Source organism: Gambusia affinis, linkage group LG17 (assembly GCF_019740435.1).
Source record: "Gambusia affinis linkage group LG17, SWU_Gaff_1.0, whole genome shotgun sequence".
In the NCBI taxonomy this organism is placed as follows: Eukaryota; Metazoa; Chordata; class Actinopteri; order Cyprinodontiformes; family Poeciliidae; genus Gambusia; species Gambusia affinis.
In genome coordinates this window covers 759983-783279 of record NC_057884.1, presented here as the reverse complement: position 1 = coordinate 783279, position 23297 = coordinate 759983, and the positions used below count along the sequence as shown (strand labels likewise).

Here is a 23297-nt window from a genome sequence, read left to right as displayed (position 1 = left end):
TAATTTGATTCAAATGACTCTGGTCTCTGCTGACATTTTAACTCCCTGAAAAAACGAGAACCTCCATTTAAATGAATATTAAAATGTGAGTGAAAAACAGAATGGAACTCCTGAAAAGACTCCAAATAGTTGAGGTAAGTGAAAAACCAGACAAGTAAAATTTAGGGATAAAAGCACGTCAAGCAGAAGGAACATGTTGCATCAGTGCTGAAGTCTGTGGTCCTGTAGAGCAGCTGTTGGTGGACCAGAGCAGACTTCATCCCACTTGATGCTAACTTGTCTCTAAGCTCCCACTGTAAGCATGCTGTTAATATTCCTTCTATTGTTATTCAGTTTATGCTCTCTGCTGAAGAACTCACCACTTTTCTTAAGATGGTTCTTCATATGATCCAGTTAGCTTTATCAAGCTTCACTGAAAACTCAAACTCATGGAGAAAAAGAAACACTGGCAGGATGAAGAGTGCATAAGTAGAAAGAGTTATGTGGAACGTCTTGACATAACGTTTTTAATTACGTCCAGAATACCTTTTTTTTATTAGAGTGGGAAGGACAGTGTTCCTCCATATTTTACCAAGAAAACTGACTTGAAACAGCTCAACTGGAAAAAGTGAATCTTTACACACACAAAGAAAACAGAGTGGGTTTATTTTGTTACAGATGTTACTTTATTTAGATCTCCAGACACATATTTTAGTTTACACCGTAGAGCTGTCAAAGTTTACAACAGATCAGCAAATTTACAACTTCCCTGTCACTCCACTCATTGAGCCTTTCTCTCCCTGTGATTCCAGACAGGAAAGCCCTGATGGCAGCCTGCAGGAACTCAGATCATTCATACAAACCAACTTTTCTTTCCCAACATCAAGCAGTAGTGAGGGTTTTAAAATACAGCTTTATCCCAATAGCGGTTCCAGAAAAACATGTTGTAAATTTGTAAGAGTGATTAAAAAAATGCAGATTTCGCTTCAAATGATGTAAACATGTCATGGCTGTAGAAGACAAAGCAGCAGACTAGTTAAAAGAACAATAGAAAATAATTCATTATAATATCCAAAAATGTCTTTTGCTTAACATTTGCAAATGAATTATGTTTTGGCATCCCAATGTATTTTTTTCCATTTATACTTGCAATTATAGTTTATTCTTGAACTTAAACTAATAGATTTGTTATTTGAGTTTTAAGTTATCAATCGTGTCCAAATACAAGTTAGAGTATAAGTTCATAAATTTGCCACACTCCTATATAAAAAAAAACAAAAAACAAAGTACACTTTAAAAACATATTTTCATCCTGATTGTAATACAAGGTTCAACACTGTCAACACCTGCTGCTTGTGGCCTCTCTGTATGTAATACCTTGATTTGTTAGAGAAGGTAATTGTTAACTCACCAGAAAGCAAATTAGAAAAGAAGATTCTCCACCCTATTTTTCAAAGCACCAGTTTTGAGTTTTTAAAGTAAATATCTTCAGTAGACTATAGATCAAACGTAATCAGACATAGTCTGACAAATTTTAAAGCATGAGAACGTAATCTGCAGATATTATTCTAAATGTATTATTTTACCTGAAGAATGGGACTTTTTCTACTTAAACTTCTCTGACTAGAAGAACTTAGAGTAGCAAAAATACAGCTGGAGAAAAAAATGAACTACAATATAGATTTGATGATAACCAACAAATTAACACACAATTACTGTAGATAAGCTTTTCAGCTCATATTTGACATGGTAAGGTCATTTTAAAGACTGCAATCTGCTACTGAGACTGTTTTAACACAGATTTTACATCAATTAATATGAAATGCTGACATGACAGCAGTTTACTGTTTACTTTAGGTGCTTTATTGTGAAGTTCTGTGTTATTATTTGCAATAACTCCTTTACCTTTCAAAATGTTTTTTATTATTAGCAAGATGAAAAGTAAATAAATTCTTGGAAGCTAACAGTCGCTTTTGATCACTTTAGCAATTCTAAACAATACAAATGAAAAATGTTTGCATCATTGAGATTCTATAACTGTTAATATGTCAGTAGATATTAACAGTCAGGAATGTAACTAAACAATGAGGCAACTTTTGGTCCTGTTTCGTCCACTGGAATAGCAAATGTCTTTCAATGCCATTTTTGGTAGTTGAGCCTCTTGGTATCAATTCAGCAAATTAGCAATAACTTCACAGTCCACTCTGGTTCCATTAGAATGAAGTAGACTTTTGGATTTGGTGTCAAATAATTCTACAGTAGTATGGAAGATGATATGTCCTTCAGTCAAACATACATGGAGGCTGTTACATTTTTCATTTGGGGTTCAGCACAGAGGTCATTTCCAGTCAATAACTTGTCTGTGGTGCATAAGTTAGTATCCTTATGTTGAACTTGTCTTACAAACTCAAGCTAACAGTAAATGTGAGCAGAGTAAAACTAAACTGTTCTTCTGTCATGCAAAAGCAGCATCAATTGTAAAAATATCTCAGGACATTCTAAGAGAAACTAGACCACCACTTATCTGAGGTGCATGTAAATTCTGAGAGAGTCTTCAGGTTTTTCCATCATCATCCCCCTCAAAGCTACTACAGTTTCAGGGTTTTCCTTTGACAGGATTTATCTTTGCATCTTGCAATCTAAAAGACTCTCATATTTTTTGCGTTCCAACAACCAGGAGAAAAGAGCTAAGGCGCAACTTAGAGGTGTTGGATCTGCACCCAGGTGGGAGTCCGACTTTAAAAGTCCAAATTCAATGTGAACAGGACCTGAGTTACTACTGGGAGAGATGCTTTAAAGAGCAGGTAGTGACAGTGATACCAGGGGGATAAGAATAACTTATGGTGCCAACATAAAAATAAACTAATGTCCTCCATTCAGAGTGCCTTTAAAAAGTACTCATTCCATGTGATGTTTTACCTTTTTTTTTCTTTTACAGCTCAGTTACAATCAACTTTGTTTGGCTTTTTTGACAAAAAAATTACAAGAAAATCCATTTGCAAGAGAGAACTGCAAATGTAAGCAATTAAAACACAGCTTACCACCAACAACGTGTGAATGTAGTGTCAGTGGTAAATGGTCAGTACTTGAACAACATTTGATCAACTCTAGAGGAGCCTAAAGGGTTTCACACTGCAGTCAGTTGTTCACACACTGATGGTAGGAAGCTGCTGGATACTAGCCACTGTCAGTCAAAGGCGCCACTGGCAGCATGCTAGATGGGTCAACTTGCCCAACAACTAAAGCAGATGGTGTGGGAATCGAACCAGCAACCCCCCAATTGGAACTCCAATCACTGTTGTCTCAAGTAGTGCTTAAGACTCCTCTGTACTGGAGAAAGTGCTAAAAACACAGAGGTCATTTACCACTTATAAATATGTGAGATACAATAAGTGATTGCATGAATATTCACCCCTGAAGGTCAGTATTTAGTATTTTATTTAGTAGATGTGCCTCTGGCTGAAATCACATGATAGAGTCAATATAGATAGGATTCAATCATCTGCAGTTTTACTTCATTTTTCCTTGCAAACTGTTCCAGCTCTGTCGGTTAGTGGTGATTAGTTTTCAACAACTCTTTTCAAGTCCAGCCCCAAATCTCTGGGATTTGACTTGGTGTAGCTTCATATTTTGGTCTCATCAGACCAAAACACTTTCTTCCACTTGACCATGGAGTTTCCCATGCCTTTAAGGAAATTCCTCTGTGTAGTCATGGTGACCTGGGGTCCTCTCTCACCAGTCTCCTATTTGCACGGCCACCCTGGTTGTGAGGACGATCTGATTTACACAAATTTACACATGGACCATATTCCTTTTGTTTCTTGATGATGATTATAATACTTTCTTGAAGTATACATTTCTATTACTCTGATTTGCTTGTGATCTTTTTCTGTTTTCATTCTTGCTAGGAAACTGATGGACCATAGAACGGACCTTCCAGAGACAGCTGTCTTTATAAAACAATCATTGAGACACAGTCACTGCACTCAGCTGATCTCCATCACACTCCTTTAGAGAACACTGACACCAATTGACTGGACCTCTGTTGAGTTCAGCCAGTAATTGTAAAAGGGTAAATATTTATGCAATCCCTTATTTTATGTTACCAACTTTCATTTAATTGTCATTATTTTGTAGAAATACATTTTCACTTTACAATGTTTTTTGTCAAATAAGCTAAAATACATTGATCATAAATAAAAAGGGTAAAAAAAAAAATCCAAGGAGGTGAATATTTGTCATGGCTGCTGTATAGGTTTGACAGCTGCTTTTTGTGCTGCCACATCTGGAAGGAAACAGGCTGCAGTCTGTATGCAGCCTGTTTCCTTGTGGAGAGAGCCTGAGAAAAGTCTGAAGAACAAACTCATTTCTACACTCTACTTTCTTTTTTCCTTATTTCAACAAGTGGAAAACTTTGAAGATAAAATTTCATACATTTCCCTTCTCATGAAAGTCACATAGAATTGTTGAGCTTAGAAATAACCAATCGATGTTAGATAAAAGCAGATCATTTTAGTCTACACAACTTTCAAATTACCACCAGCGTTTTTTGAAGTTTGTATGGGAACAATAAAGATAAAAGTGAAAGAATCAGCCACTGATGACACTGTTCTGACAGTCTAAGGGTTCTTGTTTGAGAAATGGAGGATCCCAATACAACATAGTTCAAAACATTAGAACTGACTTCATCCAAAAGATAAGGAGCTGGAGCAAAAAGAAATTATGTTTTTTACTTTATACTATTGCTAATTAATAACAAAGATCAACACAGTTAAGCCAAATTGGCTTGTTTTTGATTTCATAGCTATTTTAGTCTGCATGTACAAATAATTTTATAGTTGGATAGCAGGTGGATAGTTTTTAGTACCAACTGTTGGTTAGATGCCATTAATAAAAACCATGAACACAAAATATGATTATTATCACAAAACATGTGGTCAATATGTTTTGTTCTGCCAAGTAAAACATGTAACTGGGAACTAAACAAAAAGCAGCTTTTTCCACTGTGGGTCATGAAATCTTACAAATAATAAACAATTAAAATGATTATTTTGCACAAACATCACACCAAGTAGTTTAAGAATAAGTGTTTTTTTCTGCTAGGGAATAGTAATGTGGATTGCTCTATCAGCTGGAACTGAAATTTTCAAAATATATGGAAAGACCAAAAAATGATGTTCAAGGATTATACGAGTTTTGTAGGATTAATCTGTTGGTGAAAACAACAAATGGCTTGACTTTGATTCCATTGTATTGTGAAATATTAGCCCACTGTATGGATAAAGGTAGAGGTGCACCGACTGCAGTTTTCCGGCTGATCGCCGATAGCCAATCTTTAAGAAGCCTAACCTGACCTGATTTTATTTGTTTGAAATGTTGCTAACTATAGCAAGAAAGTTGCTGAGTTTCCAACATTGGGGTGACTATTGTTAACAGCAGACATGTAGAGATGACCTGGTGGGCCGGTCAGTCAGTCAAAGCTCTCACTGGAGAGCAGAAGAGGACAGTGACTGATTTTTAAATCTTTGCTGAGGTAGATAATATCGGTTGATCTCCCAAAATGAAGGAAATCAGCACCGATAAATGGGCTGGTCGATAGATCGGTGCACCTCTAGATAAAAGCAATATCAAGCTTTGGTCACGATACAAAATGTAGGTTTATTAATTCATCAAAATTCCCTCTTTGGAGATCATTCAAACATCTTCCTAATTTAACAGCAGTGTGGCTAGATTAGACTTCTGCCCTGGAAAAGTGTCACTTCACTCAGAACCATTTTTACTTTTAGGTAATAAAAAACAGTAAAGTAAGGCAACACCATAACAACAGAAACTGATCCCTCTCTGAAGGAGGGAACGGCCACCATGACACTGACCTGATGACCAGTCTGTAGCTTCTACAAAACATAAAAAATACTCCATACAGAGGCCAGAGGTAAAGTACACACTCACATACACATTGAACAGTTTTATGGAAGTAAGACAGAGACAAGAAATGATCAAAATAACCAAACACGTGTTGACTGAACACAGATGATCACAGAAATCTGAAGAATCTCACCTTGATGGTTGCTGTGAAGTGTCAACCCATCTGTGTTTATTCACTCAGCACTGGGAACAGCTGAGGCAACCTGACAGGAAGCTCTGACACAGTCAGGAGGGTTTCCTTTCCTCATCAGCATGTTATTACTTTGTGTGTCAGCTCCTCAGGACTTAATGGCATTTGAAACAAACAAATGGGAACTGGTGTCAGATATTGTTTTTAGTTGTGGAGTTTTTCAAAGGTATGGATGTGTATCAACGCAACTTTTAAAGGAACTACGCAGGATTTTGAAACCAAAAAAAACCCCAAAAACCTACCATGTACTCCTTTTCAATCTAGTGTTTTGCTCATCATAAGTTAGTTGCTTGCTTTGCATTGCACTTGTCCACTTTGCATCAGTCCATGTCAGATGAGTTTGGGTCAGAGGAGCCGGCAGTGTTTACTGTGCAAACATTTTCTCAACAAGAAGCCTGGGCAAAAGAGAGCCCTCCTGCCCTAATGGGACCCTGCAGCTGGATACGTGATGGAGTCCAGGGAGAGGTGGAAGACCGTGTGTCTGTCCATACAACAGTATGGACAGACACACGGTCAAGGATGTTGACCAACAGGTCAAGGATGTTGAAGATATGAACATTATTGGGTTTTTGATAACAGAAGAGATGCCTTTTCTCTCCACTGTCACTACATACATGCTCAGTTTGAGGGATTGCTGCAAAGTCAACAACACAAGCAACTGTCTACGATCAATAAATGCATATGCAGGAGGAGGGAGTTCTGCAAGACTGATGGGTTTCCTTTGTTATTCAAACTGGTTGAAAGTTTTCTATCAAACCACGTTGTTTGATAATGAGGATCAATTGGAATTGATGTACTTGACTTGGAATCTCATTGCCTGAATGGTTTGATTAGACACTTTTTGTTTGCAAAGTACTTAAAGATGAAGTCTGTTTGAGAACTGGTGCAGGTGAAACGACTGCACCACAGAACCCAGTTTACAATCTGCTTTTAAAAAGAAATGTGTTTACTTGGTTAAAACACTATTTAGCCATCAACTTAAAGTTACATTTTCAGAAAACATTGAACACCATGAAACAGAATTATTTCATTGACGTAGTTAAGTATTTCTAGAAACGAATCAACTAACTGCTGTAAATTAAAGTTGAATTTAGAGAGAATATTTAAGCTGTGCATATGCATCATGTTTCAGTTTGTCATCTGATTAAAGTTCCACCTGTTCCTTCATTTATTTGCCTCCATGCACAGATGTGTCAACAATCATCACGGACATTCACACTGACGTACAAACACACCCACACACACCCACACACGCGCGCACACGCCCACACAAGGCTGAACACTGAGTTGAAGCATACACTCGTTCACTGGACTTTTTACTTTTCATTTTCCACAGTAAATGAAGTTTGTACAGGATGTAGACCACAAAATGAAGATAAAGACCCACAAATAGCACACTGGTGTACAGCATGAGTGTTTGTGTCCATGTGGGGACCCTGTTTACCCGCTAAGTAGGTCTAAGAGGAAAGTGACAGGATGAATGTAGGTGGGATTGTGTGATGTTTGTATGTTGTGTAGATTTGTTGCCACTAGGGAGGTTTAAGGGAGGATAAATTGAGTTGACAAACCTCATGGAAGGATCTGTCCCAGCTGTCCTTCCCTGTCGTTTCTTTCTCCTCTCTCTGAAGCTGCCAACTCTAACACTTCTGATCAAATTGTGTGAGTGTGTGTGTACGCAGTCATATGCTCGCTTCCAGTGTTTGTCGGCCCAGCTGTCTCAGATCCAGACGGGCCTGGGGGAGTGAGTTAGCCGGGTTGCACAGAGAGCACACACACCGCGAAGACTCAGAGCATTGAAAGTGAAGTCACTGTGAACCCGAGTCCCAAGAGTCTCTTTTCAATCACATACAACACGTGAAAGTGCAGCTGCTTCCGTTCTCCCTCCCATGGCCGGTGTGTGACTGTGTTGTGCAGAAGGACCGCTCATCTGGACCGGCTCCAGACTCTCTTAAAAAAAAAGGCCGTAGTGGATGCTTGGACATCTGTTGCTTGACATTTAGGATTGTGTGTATGTGGTTATGCCTGGAGGTGTGTGAGTTCAAATTTATGACATGAAGTATAGAAGTGTTGGCAGAATGGACACACACACAGTCACAGAAATGTGTTGGGGTAACGGCGCTGATTGCTGGCTTCTGCTTTTAGGTCCCACCGAATCCTGAGAGTCTATTGACCCCTGGGCTAACAAAGTCTGAGCAGAGAGGGAAGAAAAAGAGAAGTGTTAGAGGGAAAAATGCATTTTGCAGGTCTGCTCCATCCAAGTGATCTAACAGAAAATTCCAAACACCAGATGCTATTTTGTTCAAAATTTGTCCCAAAGTTCAGGTTAGCCACTTTTTGGTTTAGCATTCACTGTTTTTTAAGTAGAGGAAAACAATTAATTTTCATTGAGTTTTGATTAGTTTTGCTCTGCTGTGAATTAGCTGGAAGCTTTTAGCATAATAAACTCTGCTTTGGAAAGATGATCACTGGTGAAGAGTCACTTTCCACCACCAACATTAGTTTATTCTGATGGGACTCATCTTGCTTACCCACATAAATAACTGCATAGTCCTTAGAAGCAGGCAAGATGGTAATTGTTATTCTGGCTGCTAACGCTAGATTCCTGGGAATGCTAAAACTCTGCTCTTGCTAACATAGCTGTTCATGCCACAATCGATCATAATCCCAGCACTCATTAATTTGTATTTATGTGAACATGGAGGGGTTGCTTACTGCCACCACAGTCAATATTTTTGTCGTTATTAGCTGAGGAGCTAATTCCAGATCTGACATCACAACGCCACATGTCTCTCCGCCATGTTGTGACTCCATACACATTTTTCCCGGCCATCTTGGTAGTCCATGGTGCCATTCCATCCTCTGCTGTGATGGCTTGTTAACACATCATTTACAAAAACTCTACTTTTAACAAATGTTTTTTGAAACATTGTTCTATTAAATTATTTTGCTTTGCACTATAAACTGAGTGTTTGAACTACTGGCAAATGATGTTGTTTGCTGGCTTTCAGGGCTAATTTCACCTTATTCCCAATTGCTCATATAACACCTGGTTCCTAAATATTCTAACTGCATTGTCATTTTATTAATTACTATTTTTTCAGTTTTACTCATTCATCCATCCATTTGCTTACACCACTATCCCATTGTGGTCAGGAGGGGTGCTGATGCCTATATCCACTTGTCGGCAGGTGAGAGGTGGGGTCACCCTGGACAGGTCGCCAGTCCATCACAGTTCAGTTTTATTCTTAAAAATCAGCATTTAACTTATTAAATCTAACTGATCAGAGCAGAGACTAATAAGGTTTGTTCTTACTTCATGCTTTATCATAAAGCATGTTGGATCCATAATTATGTGTTATCAGACTGAGGGGATGAATCAGCGACTCACCTCCTCACACTCATAGTCTTCAGAGGGTATGCACTTGTGACCTCCATCCTGCATAACAGAACACACAGACACACTCACTGTCCATCCAGGTCTATTAGAGACTAGCATGAAGCTCATCTGCATGACTGTCTTTGGTGAGAATGACCAAAGACAGTCATGTTCAAATCATATTTACTTTAAAAGAATAATGTTTTTTTTTTTTTTTTTTTTTTAAAAAAACAAAAAAACAATACAATTGTTAATTCAAGCTTTTTTTTTTTTTTTTTTTTTTCACCCTCAGAATACTTAGCATTACCTTTTCATGTTGTAAGTCCCAGCTATTGAACTGGGGCTTCATTAGCTGTCCCAGTTCATTAGCTGGGACTTCTTTTAACCTTTTGTCTTGTTACAAATCCTGAACCTCCGTCCACAACACTGCTCTTCCTGAAACTGAGCTTCGACTATTCAACGGTCCATCTTCTCCAGAACCCCAGACTAGACCTTACCAGGGAGGCTTAAGAGTGAGCTCCCCCTATAGTTGGAACACTCTCGTTTTGATTAGAGAGACCCCCCCCCCCAGTCTGCCAGTCCAGGTGAACCTATGGTCACGCCTGCATGGGCCATGCGCTTGCTTCCTTTGGCTTGGAACTCTATATTTTATTTTATTAGTCAACAATCTTGGAGAACATAGCTCCTTTCTAAAGATTAGCAGAAGAAATAGCAGAGTTGTGAGAGTCTCACATTGTGCACAGCAGTGTAAACAACAGCAGCAGGCACGCTGCATCCAACCATGAAACACATATCAGGAGCGTTTAAGTCAGAATGAGATGGTGGAGCATCAGGCACAGCAGTGGGCACATCCACACACTCCTCATAAGGCCTGTGTATCAGTGGGTCACAACACTGATGTGTTGAATCAGAGACAGATCAGATGCTCTTTATGGTAGCACATACTTGATCCTAGCTTAATATCCAAACAGTTTCTGCATGATGATGACAAATAGTTAAACACATTGCTTTATCAGGCAGCCTGGTGAAATTATTAACAGTGATTCTTATCGTCGTAAATTTAAACATGCCATATAAATGAATTATTTTATATTTAGGGGATGATGCCCAGAGAAAAGAGGGCAGAAGAAAAAAATGGCAGAACCTCAGAAAAGATGAGGAATCAGGTGAAAAGAAAAATGGTCTGGATGAAAAATACATTTTTTCTAAGTAGTTTTTTTCCTCCTGAGGGAGTACCAGTGTTTCTTTCTCAGTCAGGACATTTTCTTCAGGTGAATGTGAGCACAAGGAGAAAAATACCAGCACTCACCGTGGTTTTAAAACAAGGACTTCTATTTGAAGTCACTTCTAAAGCTTCAAGTTGAAAACGTAAGAACTTTTCAGAAAAGTGCTGCTGTGATTTCTCGTCCTGCAGATTAAGACAGGCCAGCAGAGAGAACAGGAAAGCCATTAACTGGTTGACATTCTTTGTTTTAATTTTTTTCAGTAGATATGGTCTTTGAAGGTATTTAGTGCTGGTAAATTACATCATGCCTTAGTTACTATCAAATCATCACATATTATCTTTTATCTTCCCTCTCATTTGGTAGAAAATAAATACACTTTTAAACAGATTTAAATTGTTTCATCTCAAAGCCCAACAGTCTTGATGGTTTTCTTAGATAAATTTCTGATTTTATTCAAACACAAAGAAAATATTAAAATGTCTGCACTTTTATTTTTCTAAAGTGATGATTATACTGAAAATTCAAGGACGGCAAAAAATAACATTCTCCTTTTCAGTGTTTCTGCTTTTTTCAGCCGAGGTCCAGATGGGTTTCATGACTGGAGCCTTCCCAAACTAACACTGAGTTCATGCAAAGCAGGCACACAGACACAGCCCTCAGTTTTCATGGTTAAAGAGACTTTACATGAAAGAAAACACAATATATTATTTCCATAATGAGGCCCCAAAGACATGAGAGAAGCTATCAGCAGTTCACTTCATCGTATTTTATTTCTACAGCACCAATTAACAGCAAATGCCATCTTTACACTTAAAAAATAAAAAGTGATTTCAATTCAATCATATATACATTCCAATTGATTCTACAAACAGACTCAGTAAACTGCATCCAGCTCAGTTTATTGAGGTTTCTTCCTGCAGCAGAACCAGAACCGGGTTCAGTATGAGGGGCTATCCTTCATGACTGACTGGGTGTTAAAGAAGTAATGTTCATATTTACATTTATCTGTTAACTATTCTCTTCCATTAATAAAATAAACAGGGTTATCTTTCATAAAAACATATTGCTGTATTATTGTATTCTTTGTAAATGGGACTCGGTGCCATTAGGGTGTAGAGCTGCATCTCGGTGATGTCAGCTGAAGGCAGGTAAAAACAATCAAAACAAACTTTAAGCAGGACCAGCCTCTGGCACCTCTGTGCTCCACAATGTCAGCAGGCTGGACAGAAAAGGAAACACTATCGACCCGGAGGCAGGGCTGAATTTAGACAAGCAAAACAAGAACAGAGTATGAGCTGTGAGCTGTGGGACAGAGACACAGACATCTCAGCTCCTGCCCACCAAAACAACACAGAGACCAAACACACAGTCAGCTGTGCTGTTAGCCTCATGACATCCAAAAACTCTTAACCGATTCTTTTAAAGTTTAATGGTAACATGAAGAATATAATTTTGTATCTTATGAATCAATTCAGACAGAATCTCAGATGCACAAAGCTAGTAGCTAAATTATGGAAAACCCAATCTGCTCCAAAAAAAGCTCTCCAAAGAAAACAGCGTCTCTCCGTTCTTATGCGGTTTGCTCCTGCTTAAATGAGGCATCATCCACGCATTTAGGAGAAACCCCAGCCGTATCTATATTTATGTAAATCACAGTCACAGCAAATCATTCCTCATTTTCCAGAACCAGGATGTTTCTACTTTACAGGGGGGAAAGGAAAAAAAAAAAAAAAAAAAAAAAAAACATGAGAAAAAGGCTTGCAGTAGTTTGGATGCAACAGTCCAAAAAATAAAAAAAGCAACGTTTTGTAATATGGGTCAGGAAATCGATCCCGTCATGTAGTTGTGACTGTTGAATGCTCTTTGAGGCGCCTTGCATGCAGAACACAGATCTAGTGTTGTTGAGTGTTTAGTAGTGGGTCTCTCTATATGAGGAACTGTCCCTTTAAGAGACACCAAGCAGATGTAAGTCATGTGATGTCAACCAGGAAGTTAGGTTGAAAGTCAAATTTCCAAGATTTTGCCCACTAGATTGGAAGAGGTAGAGCTTTCATATAGACAAAACTGGTTTGATAAAGAAGTGACTGTTATCAAATAATACTAGAGAACATCGACATGTGGAAGCTGGAATCGAACCTACAATCTTCCGATTGCAAGACGACTACTCTACCATAGAGCCACAGTCGCCCCATACTATTCATCATCTTGACCATATCCAAATACTAACCAGTAGGCATCATCATTTCAATGGATGTTGAAAAGCCCTTCAACTGGATCAAATTAGAGTACACGTTCTTTAAAGATTTGGATTAGAAAAACTTTTATAAAACATCTTCATAAGAAGCCCACAGCATCTGTTTTGACAAATGGTCTTTGGTCTACAGCTTTTGGACTGATAAGAAAAGTGCACAGAGGTCCTCTCTCCCTGCTGCTTTTCTCCTTGTCTATAGAGCCACTTGCAGTTGCAATTGGGCAAAATCATAATATTAAAGGCATATTAATAAGGACAAAATAACATAAAATATGATAATGTTCTTTTAACTTACAGATCCTGTAAAGCACAGGTGTTTATCTCCAGTCCTGGAGGGCCACTGCTCTGAAACTTTTAGATGTGCCTCTGCTGCACCAAACCTGAATAGAATAATTAGATCATTAAGGTTCTGGAGAACTGATCTACACAAGGAGGAGGTAATTAAATCATTTCATTCTAGTGTTTTCTACCTGTGGCAAATCTAAAAACTGCAGGACAGCGGCCCTTGAGGACTGGAGTTTGAGACCCCTGTTGTAAAGTCTATAATGACTGTATCAAAAAATTGGGTGAAATATCTGGTTATACGGTAAATTACAGAAAATCAAAAAATGCCTTTAAGTGCCTGTGAGCAGAGAAAGCCAGCATTCATCAAACCATTTCGATGGGCTCCTATTCAATTAAGCTATCTAGGAATATGCATTATGCCTAAAATTAGTCAACTGTATCCTGAAAAGTGTTATTTACTTGAAAAAACTGTTCTAGATTGTCATAAATATGGAAGATTTGTGTCAAGATTCTACACTGAACTACAAGCCCTAAAGAAAAAGAATGGAGAATTTAAGATTAACCTGAAGCACAACGCTTGAAACCACAATCACTTCTGAAGCATGGGATCACATCCTGATGCTGCTTTCTAATACCTCACTATGTAACCGATATGAGGAAATGCAATACAATATTTTAGATAATATATATCTTCCTATATATAGCCAACACAGAAAGCTGTTTCAAATGGAAACCAGCCACAGGGGCTACATTTCATTGCTTATGATAGTGTAAAATCATAGAAGTTAGCTCAGCCACACTTCAGACAGATGCAGCTGATCTAGAACACTGCTGCTGGAGATCTGACTAAAACCAGGAGGAGAGAGAACATCGCCCAGTTCTACGTCCTTCCACTGAGAGAATAGACTTTAAAATACTGTTTATAAATCACTGCTGAACGCTTTATTATTATTATTATTATTATTATTATTATTATTATTATTGCTATTATCGGAGAACAAATATAAATGAACAGGGAAAAAATCTAACACATAGTTACCTTTGAGTTTGAACAAACTTAAGCATGCTAAAGACACTTTCCTTAATTATACTTTTAGCCAGATGGTAAAAACATTCATGCTATGATATTTGGGAAATGATGCAGGGTTTGGACTGATAAGTCCAAAGTTAACCCAAAGTTAAAAGAACAGAACCTTCTTTCCAAGCACAGAGAGCTGTCTGGGTTTAGCTACGTATCCGAGTTGATTCTGATGAGTCAGCTGATTAGTTAGCTCCATCTACATGGGTTTCTCATCCAGCCACTGGTGTATCCAGGCAACAGTAGGAATAGTTGTCTTCATTACTGGCAGACATTAATGGCAGACAGCCACTAAGCTGCAACATGCACAGTTGTCTTCCTCCAACTACACTGCCCTCTTTTGGTGACCGTGGGCAAGAGACCAGCTACTTTTGATTCCCTATGATATTTTTGCGCTCTATTTATTGACTTTCTTAGGAACCCACACACTAACTGTATATTATTTTTGTCACAAAATCCCAGAACATAGAAAAAAGTGCACAGTGGTGATGTAAGTCCTTTAAGCCTTTGAAATAACCTTCACTTTTAAAAAGATGATGGATTCTGCTTTAAAACCCATTTCAGAAAGCCAACAGCGACGGCATTTACGCTCTGCCTGGAACTGTCCTTACACTGACTGCAAACCCAGTAAGTGATTACTGAAGGCTTTAAACAGTAATGAGGACAATTTAGTCTGCATAAACTTTGTAAGTCAATGTTTGTGAATGAACTGTTAGTAGTTGAGCCTCAAACTCACGATGGATCTTTTCCTGAGAAATATCAGACAAGAATCATCATTTCTTAAAACTCTTGTTTTAAGAAATGAGACTGAAAAATGATTATCTTAATAGTGTGTCATCAGCTCGATGACAATGACATGCTGAGCTGAGGAGTCTGTGTTCTTTTCATATTCTATTTCAGGATCACCCAATTCAACTCCATGATCAGATCTTTGTGAAATATTAATGACGAGCCCACAGGGGGGAGCCCCTTCCAAATCAATCTGCCGTGGACAAAAGGATATTTGAGAGCCGAAGGTAAAAAAAAAAAAAAAAAGTATTTGATTTGCAAGCATCAAGAGGACTTACCAGACCATCAGAGGAGCTTGTTCAACTAATACACAAACAAGCTTCTTCTTTTTTCTAATCTCTTGAGCAAATAGAACGGCTTTAGCGCAGTGGGACAGTGTAAACCTGATTTACACCAGCAAATGAACTCATTTTGTGAGCCTGGCTCTTGGACACCGAGGTTATTATTTGGACTTATTGTAAAGAATAAAAATAAACCGTTTCATTTACTTGGTTCCAAGGTTTTGAGAATCAGAAAATAATGTCTGCTCCCTTATAGGTGTATTAATGTCAATATGTGATCTCAGACCAGCAACACAGGATTTATTATTGGTGTCATACGTCACTGAAGAGGCAGCTTATGGTGTTGCAGTAACAGTATTTATTAATGAAAAAAAAACACCCTCTTACAATATTATAGAAAAATTTGGAACCACTACTTTATTTATTGCCATTTATTAATGTTTACAAGTTTGGACGGACCCTCCTTATCCGTTAAATATGCCTAAAGGACGGTACTTTGACTAGGCCACTTTAACCCCTTGACTCTTTTTTTTTTTACAGCCATTTTGTTTATAACTTGATGTACACCATCAAGTTATGAACAAATTTTTCTCGTGCCTCTTTGTTTGGGCATTACTCTAGTCAAATAAATGTCACATCCTACAAAGTTAAAGTGTTCTTTGTCTGATGATAGAACAAGCTGTGGTGACTCTTTATGAGAGCAGAGAGGAAGAAGATCCTCCTGATTTCAGCACTGATTGGTCTCCAAGCTTTGGATGCTTACTCACCTGCAGGTTGGCACAGGTGGAGAACATGCAGGCAGTGTCTACAGGCTTGATGGGCTTGCCGTGCAGAGAGGGAGCCGGTTTGGAGATGATGGGCTGATCAGGTGGCAGGAAAGTGGACGGTTGCTCGGTTACAGGAGGAGTTGCTCCTTCAGATCCATAACCAAATGACAGGATGGCATTTTCTGAGAGGCCAAACAGAGAGAGGTGCTCAGAAAGCTTTGGCCGTATTAGACACTCAGATTTGCACCACAAATAGTCTTTCCTCACTTCTTGTTCATGCTAAAAGCCACATCACTGTGACAATAAAATGACTGTTTGCTCTCAGTGACACATTCAGCGAGTCACTTCCAGCCTCTATTTCAACAAACAGCCATCAGAAAGCTTTCATTACTAATCCTTTTCAAGACTTTTATCCATTTAGACAAAAAAAGACAAAAAATGTAAACTTTCTACCCAATCAGTCATTGGAAATAAACAACATAGCTCAGACTAATGATGTGGAGATTAATGCAAATCACACATTCAGACACAAGAATCTGTTGTTTGTGCTACTTAGATTAAATTAAAAAAAAGTAGAGATTATCTCACATCATGCAACATTAAAGATTTTTAGTTGCAGTTCCTGTTAGAGATACATCCACGATGTCCTTTGGAGATACTTTAGATGGCAATATGAAAAAAAACATTTCATATTTAAACTGTAACAAATTATGAGATTTTCATTAATTGTTGCACATTACATTTACCCTTACATGCACAGCTGTCTGTCCAAATTGACTTAAATGTGTCAGTTAATCTCTGAGAGGCTGATGAAATTAAACCCAAACGTTTTGACTCAAGTAATGCAGTTCATAAGATTATTATCCCTGACCGAACATATGTAAACTTCTGAATTTAAAGAAAGTTACAGGAAAAGTTTTTCTGGCATTTAGCAAACTGAAATCATTTTGATAATTCTAGCTGACCTGAACCCAGTGAAGATTTGTCTGATTTACCTTCAGACAGTGAGAAAGATGTGTGTTTTTTATGGTGTGTGCAAACGTCTGGTTTTAACTGGAGTAGCTGTGATATGCAGTGAATTAATTCATACATGAACTTACACAAAAAAATCACTGAACTGCAGCCGATACAGTAGCATGAGGTGAAGGCATTCCTTCAGCTAATTTAAAGCTGTTGAATCCAAAGGCTGGTGCAGAAAACATTGTGTGACCTACTTTGAAGAGCTCAGTGAAAGATTAATGATCACAGTCCTCTGAGATAAAGTTAATATTGCATTAGAACATATCTCTCTGCAGCACCTGACATGTTCAAGTGTTAATGTAACATTCAGGTCACTGTGGAAAACCTCACTGACAAGTACAGTGTTAGAGCACTAAATACGCTGAGAGGAAGAAACTAGTCAGTTTCCTCAGAGTCTTTGAACTTGTTTAAACAAAAAAATACAAGTTAAAAAATAAACACTTGATAATCAATATTAACCCCCTCAATTATTTCTTATGCTTTTTAAATGCCATGTTTTTTATATAGTGAATCAATCAAAGGAATCAATATCAATAGGAATCAAAGAGATCAGAGAAGAGGGTTCCAAAGACGGGACATTTTAAACAAGGAGCCTATGTTCCATTTATATTGTAGATAATTAATAGTTGATGTTATAGAAGCATATGTACAGCTCATTTAAACAACATTACAGCAACTGGGTTTTCAACTGGTCATAACTGGTCTGGTTTGGAACTGATAATCCTCAGAATTTCAATAGACTGTATGAGCTGCATTAGTACAAAATTGTACTAGCAAAGAGTTTGAGGACCTAATATGTGGCAGTTCAAGACTTTTATACATTTAGACAAAAAAGCCAAAAAATGTAAACTTTTTTTTTTTTTTTATAATCACTTACCTCCACTGTTTGACATAAATATTCTTGGAGGACATTCTATTTTTAAACATACAATTGTTGTTTCATTCTTTTACTTCTTTTAATTTAGATCGAGTTGTGTTTACTTTGAGGATTGGTGTACACACTGCAATAAAAAAAAACAAACAGGTTTCACTGATGTTATTGTTAACATGTTTATTTATTGTTAGCGTGTAACAAGAAGCCAGGAGCCTCTGATCATCTGCAGCTTTTATGAGGAATTATTCTGTTGTCCAATATTTGTTTGTATTCAAATTGAGTAAAGTCCAGGATTTGTACTTTGATTTCTATGTCACTGAAAGAGGAGTTTGTCCGGGGAGCCATATAAGCCAGAACCATTTCTCAGGGCTATGGAGGCTAATTTGAGCAATCAAGAAACTGCAACAGGGGAAAAGGAGGAGAGTATTACTGTAATTATTGAAAGACAGAAACTGTCACCAGAATAACGGTGAAGGTGGTTGTGTTTGGATGTGATTTCCATATTTAATCAGACATTTTATCAAAGTTACAAAAGAGGGAGAGAGTGGCACAGAGGTTAAAGGTCGGGTTAGTGGAGGTGGTGTGAATTAGTCTCTGGTGTCTTTGATCTATTTTATGATAATGACCCTGAGGAACCCCTCCAGATGGTGGAACATGGATGAGGAGTAAATTATGATCATTGTCCAGCTCTGTGAAGGACAAACCTGAATGTCAAATAAAGTTGTTCCAGGAGCCGCTTAGGCAGTTGGAGATGTGGAATGAACCATGATGAGAAAAATAAATAAACAGAGAAATAAAACAAAGGAGACTCTTTAGTTATCTAAATGAGCTTGGCTATTTAGTGAGGAAGTAATTCATCAGCAGAATTGTTTATGTTGGGAAAGTTGTTGATGAGGTTGGTGGGATGAAGGATTGATGGACAGCAGTGAAATTCCAACATTATCTTGCCTTCTTATCCTCACTGATTCATGGAAGAGGTGGAAAATAAACATGTGTATCAGTGACTGTCAGAGCAGCATGAAGCACAGCCACACCCAAAGATTCAATTGTTTTTGTGATAGAGAGCAATCCCTGAGGTTTATATGCATTTATATCTACATCGTGACGATGCAGTCGGGCTCATTTTTTATTTTTTTTATCATTCACCAGTTATTGCCAGTTATTGTCTGCTCACTTTGTCTGCACATCTACACAGAAAAATTACAGAACAAGCATGGAGTCAATCTAACTACAGGAAAGACAATGAGCACAACATCTGTATTTTCAAAAGAATTAACCACAACAGACTACATTTTCTTAAAATCCTAGGTATATTAATGAGTATATGGCTATATTTATACATAAGCACTCAAAATGTATCATTCGTAGCCATGAATACACACATAATCCCAAAAAATAAATGTACTTCATTCAGAAAACCTAGGTAATCTGTCGAGGCAGATAAAGTGAGAGCAATGGACAGAGAAAAATAAATGTTGGAATTTTAGGTCTACAGTACATTTATGTAACACCACTCATCTTTTTTCATCACTGGCTTTATTGTGTGATCTTGAATTCCTCATGCATGCTTCTTGGAGAACCTCTGGGGTTCGCAGCAGAGCGGAGCAGCATGTAGTGTATACCAGGCTGGTCAGGATTGGCTGTGCAGTGTTAAACCAGGGTTAGAGTGTATTATATATTATTGATGTTTTTATTTTATATTTAGTCATTTTTAAAACACCTACAATATCACATTATATTTGTATTTACAAACATTTACACCTGGGATGGAGTAGTTTGTCTGCAAATAAGCAATTTCTCCTTGAGAATCAAAGTTTTATTCTGTAGTTTAGAGTGTATATATGTTTATAGTATCACAGTGAGTTAGCACAGTGCAGTTCAGCAACAAAGCAAACATCTTGTTATTCTGCCACAATCTGAGCTACATTCATTAATACAGTTGGATAAATAATGAAACTTTCCAAATTGTCCATATGTGAAATGCACACTGTATGCATGTTGAAATATTTATTTACCTTGCAACTTGTTATTCTAGCTTTTCCTTACAATGATCTTTAATTCAATGTCTTGAATTGTTAAATTCAAGATACTCTAATAAGAATCTTATATGAGAGATCACCTTCAAACATTTGCACAATTGCTGCCAAGTCCTATCTTCAATCTGAAACGATTCCTTCTGACTCTACACCTCCTGTATGCTCTGACTGGTCAAATCTGGTAAAATGTAAAATAGTTTATAATAATAATTTATTAAGGTTTTTTTTTTCAAAACACCAACAATGAAAGTATCATGGCTCTTTCACTTTAACTGAACAAACTCTTTTGGAAGTGGTGTGCTGGGCCATGAAGCACTTTGTATGCAGGTATGATATCTGAACAGACAGTCATATTGTCCCAATTCATACTTTTATACTTACTTAATATTTTGCAATGATGATTTCCAGAGTTTGCAAAGTCTGCTTAAGAAATCCTTCTGTTTGCTGTAGAAATACTATTTCTGGTGACTTCTCTCATCTTTAAAAGCTCTTTGAAGAAAATTGGATAATATGATTTAGAACATTTAATTTCCCTCTGGGATTAATAAAGTGTTATTGAATTAAACTGGATTGAATTAAACATACCTGACTCTTATAGAAAACTGTTTCTCTTTTTAATTTAAAAAATGCTGATTGCATTCAGTGTTTTACACCCGTTCTGAGAAACACTTCAGCATTTCAGAGCTCTGTGTTCATCCAGCCTGTTAGCGTGGCTGCTCAGTGTGTTCAGTTGGTGTTTGACGTAGGGCCCAGAGGTCATGCTGCAGCTCGGTTACTGATATTTAGAGAAAGTGTCTTGGGATCTTGAACACATTGTCTCAGTTCTGGTTTTCTTCCTCCACCTGTCCTGACCTTTCTTCTCCATTATTTGCTCTGTGTGCTGATATATCAGCCTCAAACAGAACCGAAGAACGTCTTAGGAATTGAGATGAGTCTTTAGAAATAATATTGACTAGATTAATCTCGAAATATTCACAGTCAGTGAAGCAAAACTTGTCCGAGGAGGTTTTTACCATCACCCCTCTGCGACTCAGTAGATTGAAGAGTTATGGCAAACCGCACAGACCGGCTCTGCCCAGTCATCTCATCAACACCACCAGGTCTATCACCAATAAGCTAGATGAGGTTTGGGTGATCGTTAAACCTCACTGACAGGATTGGATGATAAAATCCCTGACGTTGTGATGGAGCTTGAGAAGCAGGACGGGCAGAACTGCTCAACATCAGTCCAATTTTTCATACTTGAGCTTTCCTGACAATTACTTTTCTGTAGTTTACAAAATTAACCTGTAATAATAATAACCCACTTTCTATGTTAACCTGAAGAAAAGTTATACAAAAATCTAAAATTATATTCAGTTTAATAATAAAAAGGCACGCTCACAAAGCGCATGCTTGTCTATATGCTAGCTTTTAATTTATATTTTCATCTTCAGTCAATTTAATAGATGAACTCTCATCTTGCCCTGACATTTATAGCTTTTGTGTTTATGTTAGCGACGGGATTTGACACCTTCGTTTATCACACGCAGAAACACATCTACCTGCTCCGCACCGCCATGATGCGCTCTGCCAACCATTTATTGAGACTGCAATGACATGAAATTCATTTTCAACAACAGCCTGGCTCTCACATTGTTCAGTCTATCTGCTCACCTGTATAAATACACTTCCAGCACTTTTCCCGCCCTTCGCTCTGAACTCTGGCCCCTGAGCAGCTGGGATATTAAACTGGACTTTATCATCAATCAATAAAATCCTCTCAGACTGAAATTGAAAATTTGACGTTATGGTGGTAACACTTAGTTTTTGTCAACAACTCATAGGTAGAAGTGAGAGCGCTGCGCAATAGAAATAATGACCCAGGCGAAACACGGTGTGCTAACCCTTACAAAAAAATCCCATGAAAATCACGTGATTTTACCACGAAACGTTCCAAAAATCACACGTATTCATGTGCTTTCACATGTGATTCACATCATTCACATGTAAAATTTGTGTGAACCACATGTGATCACATGTGAAGTCACATGGGATTTTCATGGGATTTTTTTTGTAAGGGAAATAATAAAACAAAGCTTTGAGGCAGATTTAATCGAAGGATGGTTACAACCCTAATTAGAGCTACCAAAAGGAATGTGAATGATAGGAAGCCAGCTGTGTTAAGAATATGTGCATTAGTTGCTAACTGCAGGAACTGTCCAACTGCAATCCTGACTTCTCTATAAAAAAATTTTCACTCAGTCTTCGTTTAATGACTTTGTGCTGCATTTTTTCTGGGTAGTTTTGGTTTAAACCCAGCAACAGACTTACTGAGGCAGGTGTTGTGAGTGAAGTCCCGATGGAAGGCGTCACAGTCCTGCTCCTGATGACCCGTTCCTCTGCAGGTGCACCACAGGCTGATGGTGATGTTGGTGGGGCTGTTGTCGCTGTAGTTCGGTGTCACGTCTGAGCCTGTGTTCCGACAGAGCACCGGAAGGAAGGGGGGTGATAACTGAGATGAAGATTATCCAGACAGAAAACTGAAGAGGATTTTAACAAATTAGGAATAATATTACTTGATGATCCACAGAGAACAAATGAATCACTTGCAACGTGTCTGTGAACACTACACTGAAGGATCAAGAAATGCTTGAGGAATTAGGCTAAGAACCAGCTGGGGAACAAGAATGATGGAAAGAATGGTAATCAGAACAAAAATTGCAGCATTATTCATATTTACCTCAAGAATGCTGCAGTTTTTGTAAAAGCTAAATCGATCTGTCAAACATCCTCCTGATTCAATAAAGTTCAATTTCCTGACTGATTGGTTCCGCCATGTCTAAACACAAGGAACACTGGTGGCCTATGATCTGGACAATAAGGCTACATTCACGGTGCAACCCAATTCAGATTTCATGCCCAAATGCAAGTTTTTCACAGCAGACTCATTTGCCCTATTCTGATAGATTCACCCTCTAAAAAACACCAATTTGAGCCACTTCCATATGTGGAACTAAATCAGATATGTACCCAAAAGCCATGTTACAGTTAATACGCATTTAAGCCAGACATGGTAAATCTGGAAATAAGCAATAACTGAAAAAGAAATTGAGTTATGAAAGTCTGTCGCTCATGACTCTGACTACACATCTCACCAGAACTGGGGATCAATACCTGCTGTATAAACATAGCCTATGACTCAATGCTCAGCACGGCAAAGATGGGTGATTTATTACAA

The 23297-nt window shown here is 37.9% G+C and overlaps 1 protein-coding gene across 2 annotated transcripts in view; it reads right to left on the bottom strand.

The window, feature by feature from the left end:
- Positions 1-647: 647 nt before the first annotated feature.
- gfra2b (GDNF family receptor alpha 2b) overlaps positions 648-23297 on the bottom strand; it is a 102904-nt gene continuing 80254 nt past the window's right edge. The window contains exons 7-11 of one of the 2 annotated variants that reach the window (XR_006373360.1): positions 22391-22531; positions 16148-16329; positions 13243-13327; positions 9483-9530; positions 8212-8282 (exon numbers count right to left, since the gene is read on the bottom strand). Coding sequence is in view for 1 of the 2 variants with exons in the window: in XM_044144852.1 (XP_044000787.1) it covers positions 8139-8282; positions 9483-9530; positions 16148-16329; positions 22391-22531 (515 nt within the window). In the remaining variant the exon portion in view is untranslated. Of the gene's footprint in view, positions 8283-9482; positions 9531-13242; positions 13328-16147; positions 16330-22390; positions 22532-23297 lie in introns of both variants that reach the window. The other variant, XM_044144852.1, reaches the window with a different exon arrangement.